Source organism: Equus przewalskii, chromosome 19, assembly GCF_037783145.1.
Source record: "Equus przewalskii isolate Varuska chromosome 19, EquPr2, whole genome shotgun sequence".
In the NCBI taxonomy this organism is placed as follows: domain Eukaryota; kingdom Metazoa; phylum Chordata; class Mammalia; order Perissodactyla; family Equidae; genus Equus; species Equus przewalskii.
In genome coordinates, this window is record NC_091849.1 from 45,681,648 (window position 1) to 45,693,717 (window position 12,070).

General features: G+C 43.2%; 1 protein-coding gene across 1 annotated transcript in view; it reads left to right on the forward strand.

Annotated features, from left to right (window-relative positions):
• MEP1A (meprin A subunit alpha) overlaps positions 1–10,959 on the forward strand; it is a 33,617-nt gene extending 22,658 nt beyond the window's left edge. Inside the window, 5 exon segments of the mRNA XM_070586159.1 lie at positions 1,321–1,536; positions 4,819–5,289; positions 6,005–6,178; positions 6,706–7,006; positions 10,141–10,959. Coding sequence (XP_070442260.1) covers positions 1,321–1,536; positions 4,819–5,289; positions 6,005–6,178; positions 6,706–7,006; positions 10,141–10,297 — 1,319 coding nt within the window. The 3' untranslated portion in view covers positions 10,298–10,959.
• The last annotated feature ends 1,111 nt before the right edge of the window (positions 10,960–12,070 follow it).

The following is a 12,070-nucleotide window of genomic DNA, read 5'->3' on the forward strand; positions in this document are numbered from 1 at the left end:
GGCATCTAATGGGATGGTGTTTCCTCTGTCTAGAGAGCACTGGTATTGTTCAGGTAGATGCGCAGACTTGAAGAGCTTGAAGCATAGAAGATACCTCCTATTTGAAACCCAGAGAGATGAATGAACACCTACTTAGTGGCAGAGCCAGGGCAAGAATTCAGGTCTGACTCCAAGACCTGAGTTATTGGACTTGACTTCCCCATTCCAAGTCCACCTGGACAGAATTCCTGAGCAAGGACCACCTGGAGACCATGTGAGCTCGTTTCCTTTAACCCAAGCACTCAGTAATTCATAACACATTTAGAAGAACATGGAAGATAATATAATTTGTCCTGATGTAATATTAAAACCTTGTGATGTTTTTAAGCTTTGTGGAAAGCTTATTTACACATTGATGCTTGCTGCCGATAAGGAAGGCAGGCACCCCATGGGTGAGGCAGGGTGAGGCCGAGAAGCATATTGCCACAATATCTAGAACTGTAGTAGATGCTCACTTCATTTTTACTTTGAGAAATGTTTTCAGTGGAGCATTTGGTAAGAGACTGAGTACTGGAGCAAGTTTAAGTGACTGCTTTATATGCAAAAATTGTTCATTGCGCTTGACTTTGGAAAGCGTGCTGGTTTTCCAAGTAACATATCTGCTTAGCCACCTGCTTGTTTTGGGGGAGACAGTTTTGAGATATCTGAGTTGGGAAAACCCCAGCTCTGGCACAAATGGAGACACTTTCTGCCCTCTTTTTCAGTGCCCTTTCAGGAGAAATCCTCAATTAGTCCCTAATATGCCATGAATGTCCCTTCTTATGACACGGTAAAGATGATTCTTTACCACTGATAATAACTCAGTTATTAGCCTAGAAACAGATGAAACTGAACCCTTGTCATTGGGAATATTTAAAATCCAATTCCTAAACCTTGGGTCCCAGTTTCTTACACAACTAGGAGGCCAGCTCTTTTCTTTGGAATGAATCTCTAGTTTAAACAGTGATGTCAGTGAGGAAAATGGAATTCATCTCACAGACACTAAATTCTGTCAAACTTTGCTTGAAGCCCGTATCTCCTGAAGTCAGAGGTATACATTATGCAAGCTTGGGAACGAAGATGATCAAAAGAAGCAGTGGAGAGCTGTGGCTTAGCCAGCGAGTCTGTCCATGGAGACAAACAGAATATTTACTGACAAACAACCTTTTTATTTTCCCCAGAGGAGGTCTAGCCTTCATTGCCTGGATAATGGCTGTTGTTCACAATTTCACTTTGCTGGGGTCGAGGGCACCCTGTGGTGTGGGCAGCCAGAGATGGGACTTTGGGGTGCTCTCTCCGTAGGTGCCGGCTACTTCATGCACCTCAACACGAGCTCGGGGTCCACAGAAGAGGCAGCCCTGCTGGAGTCTCGGATTCTTTACCCAAAGAGGAAGGAGCAGTGCCTGCAGTTTTTCTATAGAATGACAGGAAGCCCTTCAGATAGACTCGTCGTCTGGGTCAGGAGGGATGACGGCACGGGCAACGTCCGCAAGCTGGTCAAGGTGAAGACCTTTCAAGGTACTTGGAGGGACTGATGCCAGGACTGGTTTGGCTAAAAACCTGAGATCTTGATCCTTCTCCTCCTTCCCCTCCTGCTCTCTTTTCCTCCTTCCCTCCTCTATTCAGTCCTTCGCCACCTCCTCCCACTCTGCCGCCTCCTCTTTCTCCTCTTCCTCCCTTGTCCTCCACCTCCCGTCCTCATCCTCCTCTTCTAAATGCATAATGTCTGGCATGCTTTAACCACTCAATGAATGTTTTGGCCACTCAGAAATCAGAAGAAGCAGTGAGGGTTTAGGTGAGGTTGAAATATACTTTTGTAAGATGCCAATCAGAATATACAAGTCCAATTTTCTCTAGAACTTTGGAGAAAGCCAGGACAGAGAAAATTGTTGACTCAGGAGTGGAGGTTGGAAGGAAAGAGGGAAGCAGGAATCGATGCTGCTGGAGAGGGACTGGTTAAATAGCTTGACCATAAGTGTTTCTGCATCTGTTTCAGAAAACTGAACAATAGCCTTATTTAATACACTGAAGTAACTTGAAGCCTGCTTGTGAAGTTGATGGGAAATAAGCCATTTGTATAAATCAATTTTGTTACCGTCGTTTATATATTGCTAACTTATACTTTATGTATTTCTGTAAGAGAGCGTGGAAATCTTACAGTGCTAAGGTAGGCAGTAGGATGTGAGGGTAGTCTGGCTGTAAATCAAAATCCTGGGTTATAAAGCTAAGTATTTACATTCTTTTGCTGTGGTGGTGGTTCATTCATAACTAGGAAAAGAGAGACACGCTTTCCTATTTTTCCATTCGACAAAGAATTTCTCAAGTTAAAATGAGTCCCAGTAAAGGAAGCATTCTTTGTCAACTTCTAGATGCTGCTGCTGCTCTCGAAGGGTGGAGCCTTCCTTAGAGGCCACACATAAGAACAGATGCCCGATCGTCTCTGCCCAGGCCACTCTGGGGGCCCCCTGGGGACGCCACAGATAACGGTTTCGAGGGGTTCCCTTTTCTGGCTGAAATTTACAGAGCATCTTTATCAAATGGGGGGATGACAGCTAGGCGCCCTTAAGAGCTGAGAATTTGCTATTACCTAGGATTGTAAATATTTAATGAGAAAATGAATTAGAGTCTCAATAATATTGATGGGAGCTATTACTGCTCACTTTCATAGAAAGCTTCAAATATTATCCTCACAAGCATAAACTCAACCAAGCAAATTTCTTATGCTGTCTTAGTTACTTACACTGCTTATGCTTTGAATTCGGTAGAATTCAAGGTGTGTCTCTGTAAGTTCCCTGGAAGTGGCATATGAATGGATTTTTAAAGTAGTACATTCTGATACTGACTTCTCGATGAAACTTTTCTCAAAGGTTAGTTGAATACATTTAGTGTTCAGGTGGTATTCAACTTAAGATAGTTGCAACTGTTTTTGAATAGCTTTTAACTTTTGAAAAATGTGTCTTTTAACCAAAATGCTCACATACAAAATATGTCTCTGTGTGCACGTGTATATATATATATATATATATATATATGTTTATATGCAAACTTACATGCAAAATGTTTGCACATAAATATATGTATGTACACACACACACACGCACGTTTTCAGTGAGGCCAGGATACCCTTAAGAATAACAATTCTGAACTAACAAGGATGAGCTTTGTCTTAAACAATCTCAGTACCGTTTCTTGCCTGCCTGGTACACAGCAGCCCTGTGGGAGCATGTAAATACAACCTTGTTAATGACTTCGTAGATGAGGCCCTGCCCACATGGTAATGGCCCCTCAGGTCTTCCTCTCTGTCCTATGTTCCCACATTCCAACCTCATGGTCAACCCATCTGAAGAAAAAAGGGTACTTAGTCATCAGCAAGAAAGTAATTCTTGTTCTTTTTTCAGAATTCTTATGATCTATAACTCTGCTCGGTAAATAGTTCAAATCTCGTATCTCTGTCCCTATTCTGGACTTTCTGGCACCCATTACATTTCAAGTCCATGTGTCCTCCACTTGGCTGTGGTCCTGTCCCCAGGAGATGACAGTTACATCAGTTTGTATGTTACAGACATGGTCTCCTTCTCCATCTCTCTCCTCTGTGTACATGTACCCTGACCACACAGGCCGTAACCAGCTCTACCCCGGAGAACAGAGCATTTTAGACCTGTCTCTTGAAGTCGTCCTTAGAGAGAATCACCCAGAGCAAAGGGAGATAAAAGGACTTTTGAGTTTGGGGGAAAGTACAGCTCTGTGAGTAGATTTCTGGTTACAACACGCAGAAAGAGGAAAAAAAGACCTTTTCAAAGCCCTCTGGCAACTTGTATTTCAGATTAAACTTCTGGAACGCTCGTCTGTGTGAATTCATTTTAGGCAGCATGATTCCCTCTGGCGATGTCACATTTTTCTTCACCTCTCTAAGCCCAATGCTAGGGCTCCCCCCGGGCACAGTATCAAAGTGGGGCGGATCCTCGGGGAATTCTCCGTTTCTCTGGCCTGGCGGCTTTCTCTCCTCAGTCTCACAGGCTCCTTTCTGGCTTCTTATGCTGTCCAGCCCAGGATCCCATGTTCTAGGACAAGCTTCTCACTTCTTCCCTCGGCTCTTTATTCAAAATTCCTACTTCCAGTTCAGTCTCAGGAAAAAGCAAGTAGATCTAAATTTCACTGGAATGTGGATATCTGGTTGGTGGTAACTCTATTTGGATTATTTGTTTTTTAAAAGAGGAGGAAGCCCCTACTTGGTAGAATTTCAGATAATATGAGGAAGATAAAAACTTGGATGTTAGGGTTTGAGTCAGTTTTGGGTAGGGGAGGTCCAGCTGGTCTTGTAAGTTATCATTTTCTCTATGGCCTTCCATATTTCTCTCTGGCATTAAGTCATTGGTCAGACTCCGTGAAATTGCCATTATTTGGCTTTTGGCTTACAAAATGACTATTTTATATGGTTCAGCCTAATTCTTGGGTATTTAGGGCTAATGTTAGGGGATGGAGTACATTAATACCATCAAACCCAGGTAGAAATCCAGAATCTGTGGAATTAAATGATAATGGAAAACACATTCATGATTAAATCGGAATACGAATTTTAAAATAAGTCATAATGTGTCATTTTTTAAGCTATTTTCCCTTACTAGACATGTGATTTTGGAAAAGTCCCTTACCCAGTTTATCACAGTACCTATCTCCCAGGACTGCTGGGAGGACTGCATGAGCTAATTCATGGAAAGCACGTGGCGTCGTACCAGGTTCATAGTAAGTGCTCAATAAATGTCGGCCAAAGTTGTCACTCTCCTTATTCTGTGTCCTCAGGAGACAGCGACCAAAATTGGAAAATTGCCCATGTGACACTCAGAGAGGAAAAGAAGTTTCGCTACCTTTTCCAGGGCACAAAAGGTGACCCCCAGAACTCGAATGGGGGAATTTACCTGGATGACATCACTCTGACTGAAACCCCATGCCCCACAGGGGTTTGGACAGTACGGAATTTCTCCCAGGTCCTTCAGAACACCGTCAAAGGGGACAGGCTCCTGAGCCCTCGATTCTACAATTCAGAGGGATACGGTTTTGGGTTGACCTTATACCCTCATGGAACAAACTCCAGTAGCTCTGGCTACATAAGACTTGCATTTCACCTGTGCAGTGGGGAGAATGACGCTATCCTGGAGTGGCCAGTGGAAAACAGACAAGTGATAATAACAGTACTTGACCAGGAGGCTGATGTCAGGAATAGAATGTCCTCAAGCATGGTGTTCACTACCTCCAAGTCCCAGACATCTTCAGGTAGGTGGTTCTAAGATCTGCCCCTCAACCTGGAAGGGCCAACAGATGCGATTCTCCTCTGTGTGAGAGAGATTAATGTTCCTCTCACATTTCCTCCGTGGGCGTATCAGTACCAGTCACATTGGAGCGTTAAGTTAAAATTTTCAATGTCAGCTTCCTTCTCTTTTCTGAATTCACTCATCCAGCATCTTTTAAGGACCTGCAATGTGCCAAACTCTATGCTGGGTACTTCGAATACAGGCAAATCAGGCAATTCCTCCTTTACTGAGCTCAGTCTAAATGAGAAGATAGATACTGCCAATCATTGATCAAATACACAGAATTTCCTAGGCTCTGTGCAGAACTAATGCACTAACTCCTAAAATATTACTGATCATCCCTATGTTCATGAAACAAACTTGCATCAAAAAAGGAATGGGCAGACTTTTTTTTTTCCAGGTAAAGATCCTTAAGCCTTAAAAGAAAGAAACTATTGGTGTTCGTCCCTCTTCACTGAGGAGGTCACTCAGGAGGGGACAACTGACCATTCAGAGCTGTGGTTCTCTGCCTCTCCCCGCTCCCAATTCTGAGTTTTAATTCTCCAGAAAGAGTAAATAACCTGATTTTTTCCAACATATTTTTTTCTGGCAAATGAAGCTCTATAAACTCATTAAGACAAACTGGAAAGCGAAGTATAAAGACATAGTGTGATTTGATGTTGTCTATAACTTTGCAGCGATAAATGGCTCCGTCATCTGGGACAGGCCGTCCGTTGTGGGGTCCTACTATAGCGACTGTGACTGTTTTAGAAGCATCGACTTGGGCTGGAATAGTTTCATGTCCCACCAAATGCTAAACAGGAGGAGTTTTCTTAAAAATGATGATCTTATACTTCTTGTGGACTTTGAAGGTACTCTTGCTGGTCTTCCTGAATAAATAACCTCATGTTCTGGATGTTCTATCGATTTTACATTGATTTTTAAACAATTCAGGGAGGGTGGACATCTTTTGGGAAGACTAGGTTAAAAAAAAAAGATGTGTTCTAAGAGAACCGCATTTTACTCTATTGCTCAAAGACTCATATCTCTGCTTTAATTATCCTTGGGAGAAACTAAAATGTTAGTGTCACCCTTTGTTTGATAATTTATCAAATATGACAGTTCACTGACTTCAGTTGAGTTTCAATCAGTCTACTCATGCTTACTTTACACTCCTTTTTTCAAGTTAAATAAATAAAAATGTGAATGGACTACGTTAAAAACAAAAATAGCTAGCATTATGAGAATCAGCTGGATTCAAAACCACTTTTCCACGTCACTAAAGCTGATGTCCATGGGGAACAGAGGTGGCCTGGGGAACTTTCTCCAGAAGTGGAAGTTAATTGTAGTCAGCTATTAATCTTAGCTCTTTCTCACCACCTTTGTCTCTTTCCTCAAGATATCACCCATCTTAACCAGACTGAAGTTCAAGCTAAAGACAGCAGGATGATTCCCCAAGGCCTCATTCTCCAAGGCCAGGAGCAGCAAGCCTCAGAAGAAGGTTCTGGAAAGACCTTGTTAGAGAAGGCCCTACCTGACAGCCTGGACCAGGGGCAGTCCGGCCGACAGAAGCGGTCAGTGGAGAACACAGGCTCCCTGGAGGACCACAACTGGCCACAGTACTTCGGAGACCCGTGTGACCCAAACCCGTGCCAGAATGAAGGCATCTGTGTGAACGTGAAGGGGACGGCGAGCTGCAGGTAGGCTCTGTGGCCAGAGGGAGGCGGGCAGTGGTCAGCATATGTGAGCCCAGTATTTGCGTAACACTGACAAAAAAGACACTGCTCTTAGGTTAGGGCAACAACATAATGTGATCTGATGTTGACCCCATCAGATGGTCAGCTGGACGTGGCTGTCCTTGACTCCACAAAGCTGTGCCCTGAATCGGGGGGCTCATGCTGTCAGGGCACAACAGGAGTCCTGCCAGGGCAGAGGAGTCCCAAATCTCTTGTATCTTGACTTTTATTCCTTTCCCACCTCTGGGGCATTGCCAACAACATCTTCAATGTTGTTGGGGTTTCTGACTCCACTGCAGTGTTCACAAACGACCCAGAACTTTTAGCCCAGGGACTTCATGCTCCATGACCTGCCACAGTGGGACTCAGGGCCAAGTGTCCATCTTCACTGACTGCCAATTTTATTACTAGTTATTAATTATTATTTCTGTTGTCTGTTAATTCCTTTTTTTAATTATTATCATAGTTATGTTTTCAGTATTGGTAATAAGAATGATACATTTTGACTGTCTGCCATGTGCCACAGGCTCTCCTGAGAAGGTTACATGCATGATCTAAATTATTCCCCACAGTCACCCTATGACATAAGGGTCCTTCTTGTCCCCATTTAGTACATAAGGAGGTTGAAGCTAAGAGAGGTTAAGAAATTTGTCTAAAATCACCCAGATGGTAACTACTAGAGCTAGGACTTGCATCTAAGCCTGTCTGTCTGCACAGTTCACTATGTTTAATCGTTCTTTTTATAATGTTTGCTAGTTGCATAAAAATATTTCATGAAAGGATGTATGTGATGAGAGAAGTGTCAGTTATAGTTGACAGAATAGTAGCAGATGGAGGAACCGTTCTATTTGGCTCAGAATATCTACATTTCTTATGAGTTCTTTCCAATTTCCACTTTGTTTCTTCTTTTTTTAACTTTTATTTTGAAATAATTTTGGATTTAGGGATATGTTGCAAAAATGCTACAGAGTTCTCATATCCTAATGTTGACATCTTACCATAGTACAATTAGCAAAGCCATGACGTGACCGTTAACTAAACAAAATACTATTAACAATAGTATTAGCTAAACTACAGATCTTATTGAGATTTCCTCAATTTTTCCAGAAGACGTCTGTTTTCTGTTCTAGGATCCAATACAGGACACCACATTACATTTAGTTTTCACATTTTCTTGGCTTCTTCCAATTCTTCAGTCTTTCCTTGTCTTTCCTGACCTTGACACTTTTGAAGAGTACTGGTCAGTAATTTTGTAAACTGTTCCTCAGTTTGGGTTTAGCTGATGTTTTCTCGTGATTGTATCGAGGATGTGCATTTTTGGCAAGAATGGCAAAGATGAGATGTGCCCTTCTCAGTGTATCCTGTGAGCGTAACTGGTGTTAATATCTGTTACCACTGGTGACACTAACCTTGATCACCTGTCCAAGAGGTGTCACCATTCCTCACTCTAATTAACATATTTCTTGGGAGAGACTCTTGGAGATCATGCAGACATCTTGCTTTTCCTCAAATCCTCACCCACTAATTTCAACACCCATCGCTGGATCCTGCTCCCAAAATCACTGTAACATACTAAAGGTGATTTTCTATTTCTTCGACCCCCTCTTCGTTCATTAAGTGAAATGCTTCTATAAAGAATAATTGTCCCATCCTCCCCATTCATTTATCCATGCAATTATATATTTATAGCACTAAGGATGCATAAATGTGTATTTTATTCTATGGGTGATATTTCAGTAGGACCTTTATTTATTTTGTTGCTCATACTGCTCTAGCTTTGGCCTTTTTAGTTTTTCCAGATTGACTCCTGTGCACTTTCGACATGCACTCATCCTTTCATGAACGTGATCTTACTTTCCGGCACCATAGGATGTTCCAGGCTCATTTTTCGTTTTCCCTTCCCCAGCCCGGGAATCAATCACTTTTCCGAAGAGCCCTGGTTCTTTTTATTGGAAAATGCCCGCCTTGTCTCTTGAGGGACCCACAGCTGTGGGTCTGCACCTCTTGGCTAATAGGTTCTTGGGTGGCAGATTTCAGTTGTTCCCTGACTGGCTTCATCCTTCCCAGGGTAAGGAAGGCCAGGGCTTTCCACCCATGTGTCAGTCTCTACTTGGCCAAATTATTCTTCTCCCACAAACCGATAGCTTGGAGTTTGTGGAACATGTTCCTCTAAGGTAAGACTAGAGAATATAATTAAACTACCTTTGGAGGGAATTGGGCCAGAAAAAAATTGAACAGATTTGCTATTACTCACTGATTTTTAAGGAGCCAATTCCTAGACTAAAGATGAGGACTTTAAAGGTAAAATAGTTCCAGGATTAGTAAAACGAGGGCTCGACTTCTGATCCTCTCATTCTGCTCTGTGAGTAGACTGCCCTAGGAACGTTGTTTGAAACAAAGGCCAGAACTGTTCCAGTGGAAGGGACGAAACACTGCACTCGGTGCCTTGGTTCTAAGATTAGTTGGTCTTTATATCACGTAACATTTTAAAAAACAGGAACGCCAAAGCATGGCCATTAGGTGCCTGCTGTGTGCCAAAAACCGACTGATAGACACAATGTGCTCGTTATCTCATGTGAACTTCAGGGCAATTTGCGAGATAGGCGGCAGTATGCTCACCTGAGAGCAACATTTTAATTGACATTGTCTAGAAATTTTCAAGCTGCAGCTAATGCGCTGAGTCAGACTCTACCTGGAGAATTTCCCCTGAGGCTTACAATCCCAGCCAGTGTCAGGCAACAGTCTTTGAGAGCTCCAAAACTTTCTTCTGCACGTTGCCCGTGGTGGCCAAGAGGTCTGGAGACAGACCTCCCGGGAGTAGATTTCAAGTGTGAAACACTTACTAACCATGCGACCTCGAGCAAGTTATTTAACCTTTCTGTGAAATGAGGATGATGAGAACGGCCTGGTAACAACCACCACCTCAAAGGGTATCAAAGGACTCACTTAACTGACTCATACAAAGCACTTCGAATGGGGCGAGGCCCGTGGATGGCTCAGTAAGTGCTTCCTGCTTTTATTGCCATGTTGGTGCTTGTCATTGAAAAGCCCTCGAGGATCCATGACTCCCACACTCTCCCTGTGTCCTGTTCCCCCAGGTGCACCTCTGGTCACGCCTTCTTCTACACGGGGGAGCACTGTCAGGCCATGCAGATGCAGGGCAGCATCTTGGGCCTGATGATTGGAGGCACAGCTGGCGTGGTCTTCTTAACTCTCACCATCATCTCCATCCATTCTGGAAGGCGAAGGCAGTGACCCACCTCCTGATGCTGGCCAAAATGCAGAAGCGCCCCCTCCACTCACAACTTCCCATTCTGTGCTCAGCACAGTTTAGAGTGGTTCTCATTGGCTTTGCTTTGAATAGGCCTCTGAGGACCAAGGCCTTCAGCCTCACGTGTGACCGTAATGGTTTTCCTTCCTCCGCTATGGTGCTGTTACCCTGGGATGTACTCGGAATATATCTGGTGTGTCCTGTGACAACGTTCATTACATTTCTTTGTGAATCACTTATCTAATCACCTGTCTTTCCTATAGACTGTAAGCTCCATGCGGGCAGGTCCTCATTTACCGCACTAGCCCCAGGGCCAGAAACGTACTCAGTTGGCACATGTGGGCTCTCAACACAAGTGAATGAGTGAACCAATAATTGAATGAATAACTAAGATAGAGAACCTCTCTCATTTCTACTGCAGACAAGACACGCAGAATGAAACTCAAATGTTGTTTGTAATAGAATCAAGTACTTGTTTTTCATCAGACACAATAGTGCTATTACTCTTTGAAGGTCTTGTGTGTTAAAGGATTTCAAATAAAGACTCCTCCTGGCAACAGGACTTCATGGCATTTACCTTCCTCCTCCTCTGATTCCAAGGAAAGGTCTTTAATAAATTCAATAAAAATTTCATCTGGCAATAAAAGCAGCAAAGTGTATTTGTCCAGTATTGTATGTAAGTTTGTGTGTGTGTGGAGGGGGGAGGAGGAGAGATGTCCAAAAGCTCTTTTTCAGATATTTTTTAAGTTTTAAAGTATATTTTATATACTATTCATATATTAACAAACTGAAAGTATCTGGTAGAAGAGAATTTTACAGAAGTATTTTTAGGTACACATTCTTTCCAAAGGAGATAAAATCTGGCGGGAGCAGGACAGTTCCAAGATAGTTCAAGTCAAAGGAAAGCTGAGGTTCCCATCCCCCCATCAGCACAAGCCCCCCAAAAGAGGGCTCTGGAAGTTAACTGAAGGAAAAGTTTCAACGAGCCTGAGCGGTCCAGGCTCCAGGTTACCAGCTTCCTAAGTCTAAACTTCATGGCCATTCTGGAAACAAGCATAAGGGATTAAGAAGAGCCCCTTTAATGCAAAGGTGGGAGAAGAGTTTGTAGCAGGTACAAACAACTCCCCCCTCGGGTGCTGACTCTCAAGCCTGAGGCGCATCAGTATCTCCGGGAGGGCTGGTTAAAATGCAGATGGAGGGCACCACCCTCAGAGTTTCCGATTCAGTAGGTCTGGCGTGTAGTCTTTGTTGTTATGTGCCATGGAGTGGTCGCCAACTCCTGGCAACCCTATGAATGAGTGATGTCCACAATTTCTCGTCCTCAACAGCCCTACTCAGCTTCTGTAGACTCAGGCCTATGGCTTCCTTTATGGAGTCAACCCATCTCATATTTGGTCTTCCTCTTTTCCTACTGATTTCTACTTTTCCCACCATTATTGTCTTTTCTGAAGAATCCTGTCTTCTCATGATGTGCCCAAAGTAGGACAGCCTCGATTTTATTATTTTTGCCTTATTTCAGGCTTAAGTTTAGGCTTAATTTGCTCGGGGACCCACTTGTTCGTCTTTCTGGCAGTCCCAGGGTAGCTGTGGAGCTCTCCTCCAACACCACATCTCATTTGAGATAATCAATTGCAGTCATTGCTGTCTTCTCCCAATAAGATAGTGTCATCTGCGTATCTTAGATTGTTGATGTTTCTTCTAATTTTCACTCCTCCTTCATCTGAATCGAGCCTAATTTTTCATGTGATACATTCTGC